Genomic DNA, 19,947 nt, shown 5'->3' on the forward strand with positions numbered 1-19,947 from the left:
GTGGCGCCGCCGCAGGCGTGTAGGAATGAAGAAAGCAAAATATGACAGCAGAATCTACGGTATTTTTTACGTCAGCTGAAAAGCGACAATCCTTCATGGAAACATTTGTCCTAAAGCGCCTTCCAAAAACCACGTGGAAGGACGCAACTCTCATATATCATATCTAGAGGGAAAAAGTGGAGGACGAAATGTGTCAAATAGCGGGTATATAGTGGCGCCGCCGCAGGCATGTAGGAATGAAGAAAGCAAAATACGACAGCAGCATCTACGGTATTTTTTACGTCAGCTGAAAAGCGACAATCCTTCATGGAAACATTCCTAAAGCGCCTTCCAAAAACCACGTGGAAGAACGCAACTCTCATATATCCTATCTAGAGGGAAAAAGTGGAGGACGAAATGTGTCGAATAGTGGGTATATAGTGGCGCCGCCGCAGGCGTGTAGGAATTAAGAAAGCAAAATATGACAGCAGCATCTACGGTATTTTTTACGGCAGCTGAAAAGCGACAATCCGGCATGGAAACGTTTGTCCTAAAGCGCCTTCCAAAAACCACGTGGAAGAACGCAACTCTCATATATCCTATCTAGAGGGAAAAAGTGGAGGACGAAATGTGTCGAATAGTGGGTATATTGTGGCGCCGCCGCAGGCGTGTAGGAATGAAGAAAGCAAAATATGACAGCAGCAGCTACGGTATTTTTTAAGTCAGCTGAAAAGCGACAATCTGGCATGGAAACATTTGTCCTAAAGCGCCTTCCAAAAACCACGTGGAAGAACGCAACTCTCATATATCATATCTAGAGGGAAAAAGTGGAGGACGAAATGTGTCGAATAGTGGGTATATATCGGCGCCGCCGCAGGCGTGTAGGAATGAAGAAAGCAAAATATGACAGCAGCAGCTACGGTATTTTTTACGTCAGCTGAAAAGCGACAATCCTTCATGGAAACATTTGTCCTAAAGCGCCTTCCAAAAACCACGTGGAAGAACGCAACTCTCATATATCCTATCTAGAGGGAAAAAGTGGAGGACGAAATGTGTCGAATAGTGGGTATATAGTGGTGCCGCCGCAGGCGTGTAGGAATGAAGAAAGCAAAATATGATAGCAGCTGCTGCGGTATTTTTTACGTCAGCTGAAAGCGACAATCCTGCATGGAAACACTTGTCCTAAAGCGTCTTACAAAAACCATGTGGAGGAACGCAACTCTCATATATCCTATCTAGAGGGAAAAAGTGGAGGACGAAATGTGTCGAATAGTGGGTATATAGTGGTGCCGCCGCAGGCGTGTAGGAATGAAGAAAGCAAAATATGATAGCAGCTGCTGCGGTATTTTTTACGTCAGCTGAAAGCGACAATCCTGCATGGAAACACTTGTCCTAAAGCGTCTTACAAAAACCATGTGGAGGAACGCAGCTCTCATATACCCTATCTAGAGGGAAAAAGTGGAGGTCGAAATGTGTCGAATAGTGGGTATATAGTGGCGCCGCCGCAGGCGTGTAGGAATGAAGAAAGCAAAATATGACAGCAGCATCTACGGTATTTTCTACGTCAGCTGAAAAGCGACAATCCTTCATGGAAACATTTGTCCTAAAGCGCCTTCCAAAAACCACGTGGAAGAACGCAACTCTCATATATCCTATCTAGAGGGAAAAAGTGGAGGACGAAATGTGTCGAATAGTGGGTATATAGTGGTGCCGCCGCAGGCGTGTAGGAATGAAGAAAGCAAAATATGATAGCAGCTGCTGCGGTATTTTTTACGTCAGCTGAAAAGCGAAAATCCTGCTGCATGGAAACATTTGTCGTAAGCGCCTTCCAAAAACCACGTGGAAGAACGGAACTCTCATATATCCAATCTAGAGGGGGAAAGTGGAAAAAGAAATGTGTCGAATACTGGGTAGCTAAACGACCCAATTACATTTTTTAGTTCGACTTTTCTAATAATTTATTCAAATATTCATCGCGCCATGGGCGATGAAGACGTTTTTGTTATAAGTTTTGATACAGGAAAAATATACCAATATGTGATGCAAAGCAGGCATTGAAAGCTTCCATGAGCTGTTTTCTATACGCGCATGTCTAGAACCGTGTCATTTCCCTCCGATAATTTTTAATTCAATTTTGAATTTGCATGTTTTGTCCCGACTGAAAGCCGCACATCAATTTATCGCGTACTCGTGATGTCACGAGTGTTCCCTTGTTGGTTTTCTTCCGCTTCCGCTGTCTGCGGCGGCGTATGGCGTATGGCTTAACGCTACTTCATCACGGCGGCTACGGAGGGTTGTACGGTTGTTCTTTGTGCATAGTTGTGTCCTTATTTTCGGTACTCATCGCGTTTGTGACTGGCGATGGTGGGACATAGGTGCTGCTTTATTCATTGTAAGAACAAGAGGGAAAACACGACGGGTGTGTCGTTTTTTGGGTTTCCGAAATCCGAACGCCAAAGACAGTTGTGGTTAACGAGAGTTCATCGTCCTGGATGGAGGCTCTACAAGTCAAGTATACTCTGTTCTGAACACTTCACAGCAGATTGCTTTCAAGAGGCAGACAGACTGCAACAAGAGTTTGGAATAATTCGTCCTGGAAAGAGACCGCGGCACACACTGAAACCTGATGCAGTTCCTTCAGTTTTCATTGATCCTGAGGATGTTGTCGAAGCGCCATTAAGTTCTTCGCACGTTAAAAGCGTAAGCCCCGCAGAGACTACGGAGCTTTCGCCAAGCTGTAGGTTTACAGTTTTCTATCAAAGCGTGTGTTGTGTGCAGGACCGGGACGATGAAGTACGGTTCCTTCCTTTTCGAGAGACAAGTAAGTGTTGCTTTGCGGCCTCAGTCATGTGCTGTACTTGGAAACCATTGATCAGGTCATCTGCTATATTTGCGTAAAGCAATGCATTATTGCCATTATTATTGTTTGCATATAAGTTGTTTTCAGCACCTTTGCACTGTAGATAAACTTCAGTGGCTCTCAGGTATGTGTGCAAATTTCACTGGAGCTAACCTGCAAGCACCTTGTTCAACGTGCCATATTATCTACGTCCTCACGTTCGAGAACTTTTGATAGGTTGTGAATTTCTTAACCTAGTGCAGATCTATCAGTTCAGCAACTGTGAGTTCAGTGTACAGGTACATATTCGTCACTGTGTGGTATTGACTTCTGTTGGTGTGCATCACAACCTCCTACAACGAGGTCGTGCTAGCCCTGCCGTAAAAGGCAAATGACCAACCTACCACTACTACGTACGATATTGTAGGCGCATTCTTTTCGCTTGCACCTCCTGCACCAGATCTGAACTGGGTTCTTTGCGTGCTGCACTTTCCTGTTGAAAATAAAGGCATTATTAATTATTAATAATTAAAATTAATTAATTATTAATAAAGTTCCTTTCAGCTGGAAAGTGCAGCTCCCGAAAACCCGTCTTGCGTGGAGTCCGAGGTAGTGCAGTCCAGTGCAAGTGAAAAGAATGCGCTTTGTGTGTGAAATGAGCTGTATGTGGTGTAAATCTGCCTGGGTGAAAACATATGTTAATTGACACAACCAGCCAACTCAGCTGTCTTTTACAGTGATGGCCATTAACTACTTCTACAGTAGTTTAACTAGTAGTATAACTACTTCGTGATGGAGTAGTTTGACTAGTGGTTCAACTACTTTTCAGGGAGGGTAGTTAAAGGTACTTCCTTAACTATTGCAATGTATTTTAACTACATCTATAACTACTTAAAGTTGTCCATCAACACCAATTCCATTCTATAGTGTTCTCGGAACCTAAATATGAGTCACAAGCAGTGATCAAATCATATCTCAGTAAGTGGACATTATGCCAGGTCATAAATATGTCGCACAGCAGCTGTTTCACTGATTCACTTCAGACAAGCTTGTGGTTTTCATTCTTGATCGAACCAGAACCTCTTCTTTTTTTGTTTTCGATTGCTCGCCACGTCTAATTGCTCACTCGAATTCAAACTTTTCCTCACACGCAGCAGAAGCACCTGCTGTACGAAATGCAGCTACCCAAACAGATGAACGAAAAAGCCACACTGTACCGGGAGTGGGAACACAGACACATACGTCTGCACCGAGGGCCCGCGCCGTACGGCGATAGTGAAAGTACCGGTGTCACCAGGCTGTCCATGTCCCGTGCCATCCCTGCGTTCTCAGAGCTCTCTGCCGCGTAAATCACCAGAAGAAGACAGCGTACTATCCAGTCCTGCCAAACACCCAGACCATCAAGTCGTATCATCGGCCCTCTTCCACGGCACTGCGTGCCATCCACACCAGCAGGACATGAAGAGGCAGCCGGTACTATCGACTTTGATGAGCAGCACAGGTAAAGATGTCATTAGATATACAGCCATGCCTCGTTAATACGGACAGCTCGAATTATGAACGATTTTTGTGAGGACCAAAGTTTTTGAGTGCATTATCTGTTCGTTAATATGGAAACTCCATTTCGGACAATGGACGGTGCAGCGAGGCACAGATCATATGTAGTCCATGTGTTTCCATCTCGTTATTATGTACAGTACACGACCTACTACATTATAGCGACCATGTCATCATCGGCAAATCCAAACGCCGCACGACCCGCTAGGGGCGCTACTCATCAGCTAGCAAGATCTCCCATCATCATTGGACGATAGAAATTTGAATTTTGAATGTGCAGAAGCGGACGCACGATTACTGTAGCACACGACAGCAGCAGTTCCTATGAAAATACGTAGAATGATGATCGTCAGCCATTCGAAATGCGGGACGCATATACGTTGATTTCGTTGTAATATCGGGAAGTGAGGTCAATTCTAAACCTATTTAAACTCATCAATCCCAAGGTGGCCAGATCAAAAAGTACAGAATGACCACAATATTCCATTTCGTGTGCGCGCTATGTTTTCGGCGCCGCATTGCTCCACAAGGTCACAGCAATGTTCCCACAACCGGTTCTCCCCTACACGCCGCTTCTGATGTCAACGAGGCCCATCATTGGCTAGGAGTCCGAAATCTCCCCCATCTCCAGTGACTGGAATGCAGCTTTGCTACATGTGCGAGACGTGTGACCTAGATGCTCTCAGAGTAGGAAGGAGAGACGGATTATGCTCTTTGAATGGCATTGTTTCATGGCAAAGACGCTCGCTAGAAGTAAATGAATTTCGTAATTGGATATCGTGAGCCACATTCTTTCACGGAGCATATTTGTGGAGCTGTTTAGTGCCCCGTTAATGAGGCGCGACTGTAATGTATTTGAGAAAGCTGTTCACCGTAGCACCAAAGCACAATGTATATCGTGGCAAGACAGAGAGTTGACGCGGGTTCGAATCGGAGGGGAGGCTCTGCTGTGTGAGGTTTTCCTCTGGATTTTCCAGCTGTGTTTCAGGACGAATGTTAGCGCAGTACTCCCTGAAGCCGGCCCAGGACGCATACTAACCCCCCCCCCCCTGTCCCCCCTCCTTTCTGCTGTCATTCTGTCCACGTCTGTATGCCACTCATAACCACAGTTGCTTCGCATCACTAACTTGGAATTAAAAAAACAACAAAAAAACAGGGTAGTTAGGCTCCTGTCACTAAAAAAAAGTTGTTTTAAGTGCATTAAATTGATCTACATTGTGCCTAAGGCCAGTCCTGATACGCTATTACCTCTGTCAGTTCACAGATTGGAATCGAGGACCCTATTGCATACTGGACACAAGGCTGGAAACCCCATATACATGCTTCCATTTTGTCTTTGTGCAAGGCGTGCGGCACGGCCCTCGTCACCACCTCAGATGTACGTTGTGTTACATACTCGCTTGGTGGAGCTGCATCAAGTTTGTGCTCATCAGCAGACACTAATATTTAGCTGCGTCCTGTAGGGACACTTGCCAAAATGACCTGCGTGACAGGCCACAGGAGCGAGTGAACCAGTCAGCCACTTGTACACGGGAAGCCCACAGGAAATATTGCGGTGTGCTCGGCAGTCTTGTTTCCTGGCGGCAGCATCACCGCTGTGCCCGTTCGACGGTAGGGGTGCTGCTTATTTCCAGCTATACAAGACGTGAGTTGCGCTGAGAGATTATGTGTAAAACATGACCCGCACGGAGCATACTGCATCATGTAGTAGGGCTGGCATGGTAAACGGGATGACGAAAACACGTGATAACCCGCCTGACATGAACCTGTGTACGGGCCGCAATAAAAATTAGCCATTGCTGTCAGCCGGTCGCTGGCATATTGGGCTTCAGACCAAGTTAGGAACACCAGGGAAATGTATTTATCTGCAATGCCTGGCCTTAAATTTCATTGCCACAGGAAGCAATTAGGAAGCAGGAAAGAAGAATCTTCTTTTACGAGTACTTAACACTCTGCATGGCAGTTTGTTAGAGTGACTACTTTCTGTGTCTTACCTCCTACTTCTGCTTTAAAAAGAATAGAGAAAAAAAAAGAGTTCATTATTTTTGCTTTTTCGTGGAGCTGGAGAAGCTTTTTTGATAGGCCAGCCACGATACGACATGTGAGATCCAGAAGGCACAGTATTTCCAAGTGGAGCAGAAATTGAAATTCCTAAGCATTCCACGCTGTGATTGGCTACTGCACACAACTGGCTTCTGGCATGTGCATGAAAATCCAGCTGCTCTTGATCTGGTGTAATATGTCAGCACCACCTACGAGGAGCGTTCAAGTCAAACCGGGCCTTTTCATTTTTCGCAAAAGTAAAATGAACTTAGAAGGGAGAAATTAGTTTTATTTTTCAACGTAATCTCCAGCTGCACTAATGCACTTGTCCCAGCGTTTCACGAGGGCTTGGATGCCAGCAGCGTAGAAATCCTTACCGACGCGTAGCAGCCATGATCGGACCGCATGCTTGACCTCGTCGTCGCGGCTGAAGTGGGAGCCCCCAAGGAACGCCTTCAGTGGACTGAAGAGAGGGAAATGGCGGGGGGCAAGGTCTGGACTGTAAGGGGGATGTGGCAGCTACTCCCAGCCAAGTTCCTGTAAGGTGCCTGTCGTGAGATGCGTGGTATGCGGGCGTGCATTGTCCTGTAGGAGGAGGACTCCTTTCCCGAATCCTCGAATCCTGGGCACGGATTAGAGATTCGCGAATCTGAATCCCAGTGCCCAAAACAGCGAATCAAATCTTTCGAATCCACCGACCACGTTCTTTTGTTTCTAAAATTGGTGTCTCTGGAGTCCACCGAAAGCCTGTGTGACTGGCGGCCCCTGGGGCGCATCCAAACCACAAGATAATGGTCCGATATTACAAGTTTAAAAGCAACACGGTTTTCCTTTGATTCCTTCTTCATTTTACGGAAGGAATTCAGACTTGAGAGTTTATGTATTTCCTGTAGTCGATGAACAACACGTTAAATAAATTACACTTAGGAAGAAGTATATGTGTATGTTTTCTCCTGAAAGTGAGCTATTATTCAATTTGTTTTTCATTAAACAAATCAAATTCTGCTTCAAAACATTTTTCAGTGAAGGAGTTTTTTCGTGGCTTTTAAACTCTTTTTTGAAGAAAGGATTCAAAAGATTCGTAAGATTTGCAGATTCGTCCCATCTCTAGTCTTCATTGTTATGTCATGTTGCTCAAGTGTCAGGCTTTGCCTCTAGGTGGTGTTGAGTATGCCCAGGAAACTGGCTCTTCACATGAAACCTTGCTCACCATGTAGTGCAGTACATTTATTACACTGCAATTTTTTGTGTTTCTTTGTACAAGGTGTTTTTTTTAAATCCATTTCCAATTTTTTTTAAAAACTAGCACAGCAAAATAGATGCCGTTTTGGCAGGGTTTTAGGGCCAGGCAGACATCATGTAGGACAGCGTACACAACTGCTGGATTACGCATTAGTTACTTGTTAACTAGATGTTTTCTGGGAAATGCTGAATAGCAGAATTGGAGCCTCTCATTATTCAAATCCATTGCCCTTAGTAAACACCCCGAGAAGCGAACATACTTCGAGATATACATTGCCAAATTTCGCTATGCAAATGAGCTGAAACGAGAACTACACTCTACTCGAGCGTAAAAAGAGCGTCAGACATACCACGTGAAAGGGCCACGTGCTTTGGAGCGACAGAGCTGATTAGTGTGGGCGCTAATCTGTGATCACTCTCCAACCCAGATAAGGTGAAGGTCGCGTCGTTTCTGCGCTCGAAAAGCGTGTAGTCTGCTTATTTGCATAGCAAAATTTGACATTTTAAATCAAAATACGTTCGCTTCACAGGCTCCTTCATAAGGGCGGTGGATTTGAATAATGACTGGCTCCAATTATGCTATCTCACATTTTGCAGAAAACATCAGATTAATAAATTAATTAATGAATTTTAGGTAATTAGTCATCCAGTAGTTGCATACGCTGTCCTTCAGGATGTTCGCCTGGCCGTATGTAAACCACCCTGCCCACCAAAATATTTTTCTCTGCTAGTTTTTTTAATAAAAATTCTGTAATGAATAAAAAACACCCTGTATATTGTAGAACAATCATCTGCTCTGAGTACGTGGTATAGATCTCTATGTGGGTTCGTGCAAACAGAAGGCCAATGGTCGTTTGGACGGGGAAGCTTAATTCTTGTAGATGTCATTTATATCTGAACCATACATTTGTGGTACATGGTCGTTACTAAGTATGTTCTTGTGGCTAGTATTTTGTTGCACCTGCACGCCATATGTATATTTGAGTAGCACTATAATTGAACCTCTGTATGCAATAAGGGGATAGATAAGTCGACTTATCCCCTTTTTACTATTTTTGCTGCAATGACATCTACATACCAGTATGCACCTGCCAATGAAAATTTAGGACCTTATTGTGATTTGTTGGCCCGCTACAGCATGGTGAAAAACGGGAAATGCATGTGTGTCAATGGGACGGACAATCAGATCAGGCCCCTTTTCTCAGTTTGGGATTTTTCGACTTATCCCCTTATTGCATACAGAGGTTCAATTATCCACTGAAACTGACACTCCAGTACACGTACTACGTTATGCAGGTCCAGCAAAAGAAAGGCAGCATTGCAAGTGGAGCTACAGGGCACATCTTTGCATCTTGCCGGAGATGCTCGTTGCAACTCCCCTGTACACACTGCGCCTCACAGTACATGTACAATCATGGAGGCGACGATCAGCGTTATTGTGCACTTTCAGGTAGTTAAGGTATGCCTGGCTCATCCAAACGTTATGGCTAATAGCACCAATATTACATTTCCAGACAACCACAATGTCCTACAGTTATTGCATGGAGCAAAAAGGACCTTAACTGTGCCTTGATTACATCACGTCCGAGGGAATGGCAGTAAATACGCTTGTGAGGGATTGTCATTCACACGTCAAGTCTTTTCTGAAGGCCAAGTATCCACAGGTAAGCCGCCGCTTTGAGGTGTGGCACATGGCAAAACATTGGACGATAAATATGGTATGGACCTCAAGGTGTTTCTCATTGCTAGGGCACCCCATATGACATTGTTGTGCTGGCACCAAGAAAGAAAGTCCAAGAAGCATCAGATGCTGCAACTTTGATTCAAAACCGTCATCCGTCATCTGTACTGGTTTGTGAGCACCAGTGACAGCGGGAAACGTCTGCTTGCAAAGCGGGAGACAGTCGTGAGGCACATCTAAATCTTCTATTTTTCTGCGGTGGAAAAATGTACCTTTCCGCAAAGTCAGATTTACAAATCCGCGAGATTCCGAAGGCGAGCGAACACGAGCAAAAAAGGTGGAGCCAATTCTCCCAAGAGCACATACAGACTCATCCCATGCGTTTTCCCAGCCTTGCATAATTTTCAGTGCACAAAGAAAACTAGACTCCACTCAGTGAATCTCTCTCAGCGTGTCAAATTTCGTTTCACTGCGTCACATTTTGCCGTGAAAAGCGGGACTGCTCAGGTTTACATCGATTGAAGCCCTTACGAATAATTCTGTAAGATATCGAATATTCTGTAGAAAACAGACAGTTCTGAGGGAAACGGCAAGTTCCATGAGGCACGGCCAATTCCGCCAAATTTCGCAGAAAGCTAGGGGCTCTAGGTATATCGTCAATGTCCACAGCCATTTCAACAGCATGCGTATGAGCTTAGCACCACTTAATAAGTAAGAGTAATAAGTAAATAGTAAGAGCTTAGCATAGAGCACCACTGTTTCTGTGGTGATCTAGTTGAAAGGAAATAACTTCAGGAAGGTGATTCATTGTTTCATCTATTGCATCAAGTGTAATAAAGCTATATGGTTTTGGTGGTGCTCTACCTATTTAACTTTTTACAGTTGTCGTTAAAGTTATGCGTGTCTTCCCACTGGTTGTTTGCTTCATTCCTTTCAGCATATCAAATTCACGCAGCATGAAAAAAGTGCGAAGCAATAAGTATGGAAGAAACTATGACACTTTATGTATTTCAATGAGAGCTGAATAAAGGTACTTCCTCTTTCAGAACTTGGTAGAATTATACCGTAATTTGAAACTGCTCTAACTGCCTTGCAGGAAGCTCATGCACCGAACAGCAGTGAGTAATTATAAAAAATTCTAAAGTCAGAACCATGTTGCATGGCACAAAAAAACCATGGGGAATGCCTTCCAATCTGTGCATCTCGTACCGGCAATGGGTTGAGTGAAAAAGACCTTCATCCTGGCAGTAAGTTTTGTTCTACAAGTGGTCGTAACTGTCGGGAGAACAACTCTGCCTCCGCACTGCTCATGACTATGACTATAGCTTTGGACGTGCCAATTTTTGTTGAGATGTTCCGCACAATCGTGACGTCACGAAGAAACCAAAACTGGACATGGACTACCCGTACGATTCAATAAATTTCGACCAAATTAAATTTGAAAGAGCCAAACCGGGAGGCTTTGATCCTTTCTCTTCTGCGTGGACGGTGTACTATGTGGAGTACAATCGAACGCAGCCATAATCCAAACACCCTTCAGAGGTCCAGACTGTCGCTTTAACCAAAAGTGGTAACTAGTCACAGTGACAAGTCGCTCTTAAATTAGTTACTTACCAAGACTGACGCTGAAGACTGTAGTAGTGTCCAACTTAAGAAGGAACAGAAATCTAGTCTGTCGGCTCTCCAAATGTTACTGTGCCACAGATAGGATGGCTGGACACAGAGAGGTCACGCTCGCTCCTTCATGTTTACTCTGCTTCCGTATTGGCTGTTAAGATTGGCCATGACACTACGCTGCGGTACCCTGGTGCGCTTTTGCGGCTCCTTATCTCAAACGGCGTATGTAGTTGACGCACTAGATTTCTTTTCCTTCGTACGTTTGAACACGAGTATAGAAAGTGTTGGGTTCAAATCTTATCACTGGCTGTGCTGTCCCAGGTTTTGTGCTGTCCCCCCAAAAAAAAGCTTTGCCTGGCCCACGGACCGGGCCGGGTTCGGGTTTTTGAGTAAGCCCGAGCCTGTGCAGTGCTCTAGCCGCAAGTCTGCGTATTTTGGATTTTCCCCCAAGAGCAGATGCCATCGAGAGTTGGCGCATCTCTCCTAGCAAAAGGCCAAATGTGATGATGATGATGATGATGATGATACTGATACTCTGCTCACCACCCGGGGTTGGAAGCCCACCAGCAGCCATGGCGAGGAGACGGAAATAGAGCTTCAGGGATCAGTGTCGCCTGACGCATTGCAGGTTGAGCACCAAATGACATCACACTACTCAAAACTAGAAGTTTATTTTATGACACTTCTGCTTCACACAGTGAAACGAGGTCTTGGGGGGTACTACAGTGCAATACCTGTGCCATGCAGGCAGAACAGATTACGTTATCATGTACTGCCACTAGTCCCCCAAATGGCACCATCCTCGAAGGTCATGCCATACATCAGTTTGTAATGACATTAAATGCCATGATGTCGATGCCGTCACTTTGGAGCTGTCATGCAATGTTTTGCTTTTGTCTGTGAAAATTTCAAAACGCGACTTTTCCTTTATCGAGGAATACCTCCGTAACCTCACATTATGAAAAAATCATGATCGACACGACAATGGGAGCAAGAGCAAGCATTTCGTCGGCGACTGAGTTGTCGCGATGTCATCAAGCAGAAACTTCCATTCAGACAAATGTCATTAAATATCTCTGTGATGCACCACATGAATGACATTAAGACCTCAAGGAATAAGCACATATAATTTTTCGTGTCCATATGGCAGGCGTATAAGCATTTGCATGAGTAAATAAAGACAATAATAATAATAAGACACATGGATTGTAATCAGGGTGTTGAACCGCAAAAAATACGGGTTCAGTTCAGTTCCAGTTCGGCCAAGCCAAAAGTCGAACCGGTTCACAGCCCCGAACCGTTCAATGCTTCCATTTTATATGTTCCATAAAACTGCTTTTATCAGGAAATGCCTCGCGATTAGCTTACTGCTGCTGTCTGCATTGATGTTTTTAGTGGTCAGGCGCTCCCTTTAGCGAGAGAAAGGAGAAATGGATGAACACTTTTCGCAAAGAGAGTCCACGCTGATGAAGCGGTGTAGTCCTGCTACTTTCTATTCCCAATATCTTTTTTTTTTACACGCACAGTGCCAGCAAGATACACTTAAAGGAAACCTAATAAGATGGACAGCGTTACATAGATGACGGTACTTGCTAGCTAGCTTGTACCAGTTGATCCACAACACAAAGGCAATGTGTCACGACACAATTGCACTACCAATCTGCAGAACTGCATTTACTTTTCAAACGACGACCAATCAAACAGGCACCGTTCTTCGTACGCTCCTTCTCCAGTTCTCGTGTTTCTGACTTGCTTAATTTTTACTGCTCACGTGTAAAGGGAAATGTTGGGCGCTTACTTAATCGCATATTCGTCCTATACAGCTACATAACTGGCCTACTCCATTCCTGTTTCATTCGTCCCGTGTGGTGCCTCGTCTCTGAAGAGTAGACACCGCAGTGCATGTGTGGGGCGCTAGCCGCGGTGCTCACAAGGACAACTGGGCTTCAACGTGTTAAAAAGACGCTGAATGTACGCTTACTATACGTCCTCGTTTGACTGATAGGTGAAAATCTCTTAAATTCATTATATGGACGCGTGATGATGATGATACCAATGTGTCTTCGTTCGGGGGATTGAGAGGAACTCTTATGCTGACTTCTTTTATGTCCGAACCGTTTTGTTGCAAACCGGTTACCGCTATTATTTTTTATGGTTCTGCACTGGTGTGGGTTCAACAGTGTCACGAAAATGTGGGTTTGGTTCCGGTACGGTTTTTGGTTTGGGACCGGGTTCGGTTCAACAACCTGATTGTAATGGCATCAATCCAGTAAGATTTTGGAGATTAACGAGATTCAATCTATGGTGGCACTTTAAGCCAATCTCATGGACCTGATGGCATTTCTGTATATTTTAGTTTATTATATAGTTCAAAGCTACCATCGTGCAGAATTGCAGGAATGTTCATTTCAGGAGAGGGTTTTGTGAGAGGTTCAGGAAAATTCGACAAACAAAAAAAGGTCCTTCGTCTATTTACATAAAAATTATATACAATAATGTACATCACCACATCACAGCCTGTTGTTCAGCTATAAGCTTGCGTTTGATGGCTTCTTCTTGCGAGTGGATGTCCTCCTGTTCCAGTTCTTCGTGACTGGGATGCCACAGTGTGGCGAGTGCCCTCTCCATGTTCTTGGCATACACCGTATGTGATGGGATAATGCCTTTGTGGACCTGACAATAAAATTAGAAAGGACGCAAGTCACGCTCAAAGTCACTGGAACATTTTTTTTTTTTTTTTTTCGGTTCAAATTTAGGAGGCGGTACTCTTTTTTTTCTTCTTATTCTGTGTCAGCGCAGTAAAGCAGCTGTGGCTATCAGTGGCGTACGGACATAGATGGATTGGGGGGGGGGGGGGGGGGGGTTCAGTTCAGTGTGCATCCTGAGCCTACTTCTGGGGGAACTGTGCAAACTTCCCGGTCTTCAGCACGACCCGAGGAACCGCGAAATATTTCATTTCCGCCCTAACTTGCGGCATCGGAAGCTGAGACAGGAAAGCCCTACCCAGACTGAACAGATCAAAAACGAGACACGCAAAAAAAAAAAAAAAATAACTGTTTGATTGTTTTTAGTGCTTTGTATACTACAGAGTTTGAAACGTAAAAAATGAACATCCCGAACCAAATATATTTTGAACAAAAGATAACAACTGTAAATGATAGATTGTAACAATAGTCTTTCAGGAATTTTGCAGTGGAGATGTAATAGAATGTCACTGCCTCCTTAAATTTTTGTAGAGCTGTTTCAGCAACCTCTTGATTTGCTCACATTGACATTATACAGGGTGTTCAAAATTAAGCTTTCACGAGCGCTATGCAAACACAGCGATGACAGGAAACCGGATGATAACTTTACGCTACTTGTGTAAGAAACAGGTGCTGCTAATTATGTAGCACCTGTTTCTTACTCAAGTAACAGAAAAATAGCACCAGTTTTTCTTTTGTTCGCCTATTTATAAAGTGCCAGTGAAAGCTTAATTTTGAACACCCTGTATAAAACTTGAACACCAGTGCCTACAATAGACAAAGTTAAAACGATGCTTCACGTTCACATAGTAACTGCTATGACAGGACAGGTCGTACAAGCAGCACTTGTATGCATTTGCTCAAAGCCACGACTTTACGAATAGAGCCTCTCGATTTATGCTTAAATAAAAAAAAAACATGTTTTTAGACGTGTTGTGACAGTCGAAGCGCAAGAGATCGGCACTGACCGCGAATGACAGATGAAAAATCTGCCGTTGGAAGCAGCTGGATCAGTGTGGAACCATCCATAGAATGCGATACGGTGCTTTGAGGATGGGAACAAACGAGAGCAGTGTCGGATTACTAACATCAAAATTGACAGTGGAGGGCCAATGAAAGAGATCGTCATTTCAAACTATTTTCAGAAATAAATTATGAACACCACTAATCGTAAAGTTAATAAATGTTACAAAATGTCACAGTGCTGTTCCTGTCATTCTAAGACTTTCAGGTCCCCTCACTCACCGTGGATTCCGAAGAACACATGCCGTAGATAAATGAGGGTTGACTGCGTATAACTTGTGTAGTACTTATAAATATTGTTATAAATACTGTATATCTCATTATTATATTGTAAGCAGGACAGTAGAGGCAGGATAGGAGGGCAAGAGACCGTTTACTGAGCGACGCTCAATATTCGAAAGCGGCGGGTGCTAACCCAACGATAGCGAAGCGGCTGCCCGTTGCTCGTCTTCTTCACATCTCCCCCGGGGCAAAGAGGGAGCCATCCTGGCGATCGCTCCGGTGTTTGGGGACGGGAGGACACACGGTTTTAGCCGGGAGACGTGGATGACGTCGGAGCCGCGGTGTCGGGCGTCGGGCGGGGAGTGCACAGGCTCAACGGCGTAATTGACATCAGAAACCCGCTGCACGATTCTGTAAGGGCCGGTGTAGCGGCGGTGTAGCTCGCCGGCACGGTGTAGCGGTGTAGCTCGTCTTCTTCACAATATTTTTATTGTATCTTATTATATATTTGTTTACATATTTTATTCACTCATTTTATTATATATCTCATTATTGTCTTATTACAAGAAGCGTAGGTTGTCGTCATTGTACAGAAGGAATTCAGCAAAGGTTACACATTTCGATCCAGTCGCGAAAATACGAGACAGCGTCTCTGGCATTTCCAAAATTTGCAGACTGATAGTCATTTGCCTCGAAGTTTCACCCATATTTTTTTCCAAATAGTATCAATTTGTAGAAAAAAAAGTTTGAGGCAAAGCAATTTCTCACCCCTTGAATTTCATATGACCTACACTGCCGGCAAACGCCATATTTTTCCTCTGCCCGCTTCACATTCACATCACCACGTATAGGTGGTGCTGCACAGAAACGAACCAAAACCTATGGAACAACCAACAACCAGACGGTTTAAAGGCAGCGCCATCTGTACGTGTGAATGCGAACGTAAAGCAGACTGATCAAACATGGCTCCCTGCGTGGTGGTATAGCAGACTTGTACGTAACGCGTTATAAGTGTAATTTCGTTACTTGTAATCAATTAGTTTCTTGAGTAATTTTTTGAGTAATCAATTACTTTTGAAGTAGAGTGTGACACCGAATAACAATGCTCTACGACAAATTTCCTGTGTCTTTATTGGGCTATTCTACTGTAGCAAGTGGGGAAAAAATATTATTGCTACGTCTCGCGCGTGATTCTTTTGCGCTATTTCAGCTGACCCAATCGGTTGGGAGCTGGTTTTCTTTTCTTTCTTTCTTTCTTCTTTTTTTCGAAGCACACAGGGACGGAAATTTTTGCACGAATTGAAAGTAACGGCCCGAGTAACGCGTTACTTTTATACTCATTACTCAATTACATATTGAGTCGAGTAATTTGTAACGGTAATCAATCACTTTTGCGAGAAGAGTAAAGGTAACGGTAATCAATTACTTTTTTTGAGTAACGGGCACAAGTCTGCGGTATGGGCCACAGGAAATGCGGGGGGGTGAGAATTTGTTTCTGACTATCTTTTTCTACAAAGTGACAGCATCTGAAAAAAAATATCGATAAAACTTGAGGCAAATTATACTATCAGTCTGCAAAGCACCGTCTTCTATTTTTACGACGCAATCAAAAATGTGTAACCGTTCACCCTGTGGATTACTTGCCTTAAGAGCTTCGACGAGGTCGAAAGGCGATGCTGGGGGAAGACGAGGGCGTGGCACTGGATCACACGCGGCTTCAAGTGCTGCCTCGCTCTCAGCCCAGTCTACCGTAGGCACGATGTAAGGAACATGTTCCCCAGTCGCAGACACCCAAGTGGCGTGACTGCACGAGGAAGGGAAGGTACATACACGACATGAGAATCACCAAAATAATGTGCTGCACCAAGAAAACGTCACGCACTACTTTGGTGAAACAGTCCTGACAGTGTGTTGCCATCATGTTATGTCTAGGGCCTGACTTTTTAGGGTTAAACCCGTATCCGCCCGATATTTACCCCCCAAACGAAATCTGTAAAATTCGGGTTTAACCCGAATCTACCCGAAAACATCCGGGTCGCGTGGCACACTCATAAGCGTGCATTAAAATAAAGTTCGATAACATTGCTAAACATCAGTTCCATGTTAAGACAAATTTTTATTAAACAAAAAAAAATCACCCGAATACACCCGAATTCCTGACGACAGAATATGCCGTAACGGGATTTAACCCGAATACACCCGAATTTTCAAATGAAAAATATCACCCGATATTTACCCCCCGAATTTGGCCAAAAATAAAACCCGAAAAAGTCAGGCCCTAGTTATATCTTGTTACCACGATTGTTATAACTTGCGACGATCACATCGCACCACTGTTGTAAAAAAAAACGTGGCATGGTGGGTGCAAATTTATAGCCGTGCCAATGACGTCGCAAGTAAAACCTTGTAATGAAGGTAGAAGCATTGTTCCGCACAGACCACTTTTTGCAGAGCTTATTTCTACAGGTTTTCCCGGCGATTTTAATCCAAGTGCCAGCTAAATTAATCCATGCCCCATAAAGTTTGCGTGGCACGTGGATTAATTTAGCTGACACTTGGATTAAAATCGCAGGGAAAACCTGTAGTATGTCTGCTTAGCTCTGTAATGGAATGTCAAAGCAGAGTGTCAAAGTGTAATGCTAAGTGTAATGTGCGCTTCGTCCTAGTGTAGATTCCCAATTTTAAATTTTATCGTCACTACTGAGTTTGACGTAGATTGATGCTAACCGTAGCAGTTAGCGCTTTAAAAAAAACTCGTAAGTAAGCAGATAATACGCACCTCTGAGACGTGAAATTGGACACATTCTTGGAATTTTGGAGGTAGGGGTTCGGGGGAGCACAGCCAACAGCGTACTGGAACCGCCCTTCTCTAATCTTGTACGCGTTCCTCCGGCTAAACAATGCCATTAGGATATTTTTTACCTGCATCTAGAACCGGAGCACTTTAGCAACATAAAAAAGTACGTAGATGCACCGTGAAAAGCTATCGTATTTTCCCGCAGGGGCCTCTCATCTTGCAGTGTTGGCTCACCTGAACTGCGGTCATGACGAGCTGTACGGCCGCGTCGTCCACTGCGTCCAGCCCGCTGTCCCACGCTATAACGAACATCCGTCCGTTCACCATGAGAGCATCGGGAAGCGTGTGCTCGCGCGAGCAGAAACTGAGCTTCTGGCCACTGTCTGGAACTTCCCTCGCTACAGCATGGGGAATGTGCTTGGTAGACTGTGCAGGCACAAAACGTTTCTGCAAGAGACCGGGTACCTTGATCGAAGTTGTAGTACTTCCTTTTTTTCCAAAAATTTGGTCGAAAGCATCTATTTGTGGAAGCGCGCGGCTATGTCCGCAGATCCGTACGGGAATGCGCCTCAGTTGTGGTTGAGCTTTTGTCAGTCATTCTCTTTCGCATCATTCTTTTGCGGTTTCAGACACATTTCGTCGGCACAAATTTCGATTCGCGGGTGGAAATACGGCATTTCGAAATTTGTGCCTATGAAATGTGTTTGAAACCACGAAAGAACGACGTGAAAGAGAACGACTGACAAAAGCTCAACCACAACTGAGGCCCTGGACCATCCCCAGAATCAAAACAACTGTGACTCCCCAAAACCAGCTCAAGGGCTCAAACCAATCCAAGTCTGCCTGTCTCTCTCTCTCTCTTTTTTTTTCTCTCTATTGGGGGGGGGGGGGGGGGGGGGGAGGCAGTTTGGTCCCTCCCAGAAGAGCCGTCTCGAGGCTAGTTTACGCCCGTAGCAGGGTAAACTTCAACTCCCCCCTCCATTACTGCAGTCAGAAGCTCTGTAAACAAAGAAAAGAAAAGAGAATGCTCATTCGCACTGCCGAGATCGTAAATTCAAATTCTCTTCATTCCCACTTTATACTGTAGTCACTACCTGCCATGCCCGCCATTCGGCACCCCCTCTGGTGAGGGCACCCGAAGCGGCTGCCCCCTCTCACCCCCATCGCTATGGCTCTGCCTCCTAGACAGCAGAAGGCCTGCTGTTACAGCTGCTGGTACTGCTATGATGTCAATGAAAGAGTGAACTGTGCAAAAAGCTTGAAGCAGCTCGCACAGACCTCCTGTTATGTGGGAAGCATTGTTTGAGGTCGAGTCTTTCCCCCCCCCCTCTTCGAGTGTAACGTTGGAGATTTGCTGTAGTTGGGATGTGCACTCGATGGGAGAAGGCGCAGCTGGCCCACATAGTGGTGCATCAATTTCCTTACCTCAAACGTTATCCGCACTGGTCTTGTCTTGGCTTTCAGCTTTCCCTTTCTCAACTTTTCTCGGATGTGAGAGCTGACAGCTGACGGTGTTTCTCGAGCTTCATAAAACAGACATACACCATTGAGTCATGGCACAATATAGACCGCCCAATGGAAAAGCGAAATCATTTGATGCTCACATTGGGTGTTGCACGCGCTTTGGCACTTGTTGAACAATGCCAGAAGGAACTCGTTGTGTATGTGTACTGTAAGGCAAACACGTAATTTTAACAATAAACAGAGCGTGGCTAAAGAGTACGACGGGACACGTCCACGTACTTGCGTCGGAGCTGAGGATCTTTCTGGCTTCGATGTCGAACTCGTCCTTCGTAAGCTAGAAATGTACAGAATGAATGCCGCTTACTAGTTTTCATACCATTTAAAGGTCACGTAAGATAAAAACTAACTTTATGGTTGAACCACAGCTTCAATGCGTTGAGATACCTGCGAAATATTACAATATGCAAATAAATCGATGTCATGACAAACCAAAAAATAAAGGAATGCCTTAAATCAGCCAATTATCGTCAAACTGTATTTGACTCACGCCTTAAATTTGTCTCCGAGAGCTTCGGCAATCCTCTGTTTTGCTTGTACGAGTTGACTCATGGAGGCGGCCATTTCTTCGAAATAGAGGAAATGGCCAAGAGCGGAAGTGTGAGAATAAATGTTTCACCACCTGGGCAAATAACTAGAAAAAATTATGTAAAGTTTTTCGCTTCTTTTAGAAATATTTCTC

General features: G+C 44.5%; 1 protein-coding gene and 1 long non-coding RNA gene across 5 annotated transcripts; one reads left to right on the forward strand and one right to left on the reverse strand.

The window, feature by feature from the left end:
• Window positions 1–2,239: 2,239 nt before the first annotated feature.
• Window positions 2,240–10,369, forward strand: LOC135376427 (uncharacterized). Of its 4 annotated transcripts, XR_010417683.1 has the most exons (8): window positions 2,240–2,800; window positions 3,973–4,319; window positions 5,633–5,753; window positions 5,839–5,986; window positions 8,957–9,110; window positions 9,175–9,324; window positions 9,410–9,566; window positions 10,279–10,369. It is a non-coding gene; the product is annotated as an uncharacterized LOC135376427 (long non-coding RNA). The 4 variants fall into 4 exon arrangements; XR_010417682.1 differs by having other exon boundaries at window positions 5,839–6,020; window positions 9,410–10,340; XR_010417684.1 differs by having other exon boundaries at window positions 8,957–9,119; window positions 9,410–10,340.
• Window positions 10,370–13,412: 3,043 nt separating this feature from the next.
• On the reverse strand, window positions 13,413–19,857 carry LOC135376423 (transcriptional adapter 1-like). The gene is made up of 9 exons (XM_064608927.1): window positions 19,756–19,857; window positions 19,616–19,652; window positions 19,488–19,542; window positions 19,349–19,414; window positions 19,170–19,267; window positions 17,979–18,191; window positions 17,727–17,875; window positions 16,592–16,751; window positions 13,413–13,631 (listed from the first exon to the last, which is right to left on the reverse strand). Exons 1-9 carry the CDS (start codon window positions 19,827–19,829, stop codon window positions 13,461–13,463), a joined length of 1,023 nt encoding a protein of 340 aa, XP_064464997.1. The 5' UTR covers window positions 19,830–19,857; the 3' UTR covers window positions 13,413–13,460.
• Window positions 19,858–19,947: the final 90 nt, after the last annotated feature.

Source organism: Ornithodoros turicata, unplaced genomic scaffold (assembly GCF_037126465.1).
Source record: "Ornithodoros turicata isolate Travis unplaced genomic scaffold, ASM3712646v1 ctg00001087.1, whole genome shotgun sequence".
NCBI classification, from domain to species: Eukaryota; Metazoa; Arthropoda; class Arachnida; order Ixodida; family Argasidae; genus Ornithodoros; species Ornithodoros turicata.

What these genes read in the sequence shown, in the direction of transcription:
- LOC135376423 (XM_064608927.1), bottom strand. Translation starts at nt 19,829, where the DNA reads ATGGCCGCCTCCATGAGTCAACTCGTACAAGCAAAACAGAGGATTGCC. An exon ending in AGCTGTGGTTCAACCATAAA is followed by an intron (nt 19,543 to 19,615) that starts GTTAGTTTTTAT and finishes GTACATTTCTAG; the next exon opens with CTTACGAAGGACGAGTTCGA. An exon ending in TCGTCATGACCGCAGTTCAG is followed by an intron (nt 17,876 to 17,978) that starts GTGAGCCAACAC and finishes CTCCGGTTCTAG; the next exon opens with ATGCAGGTAAAAAATATCCT.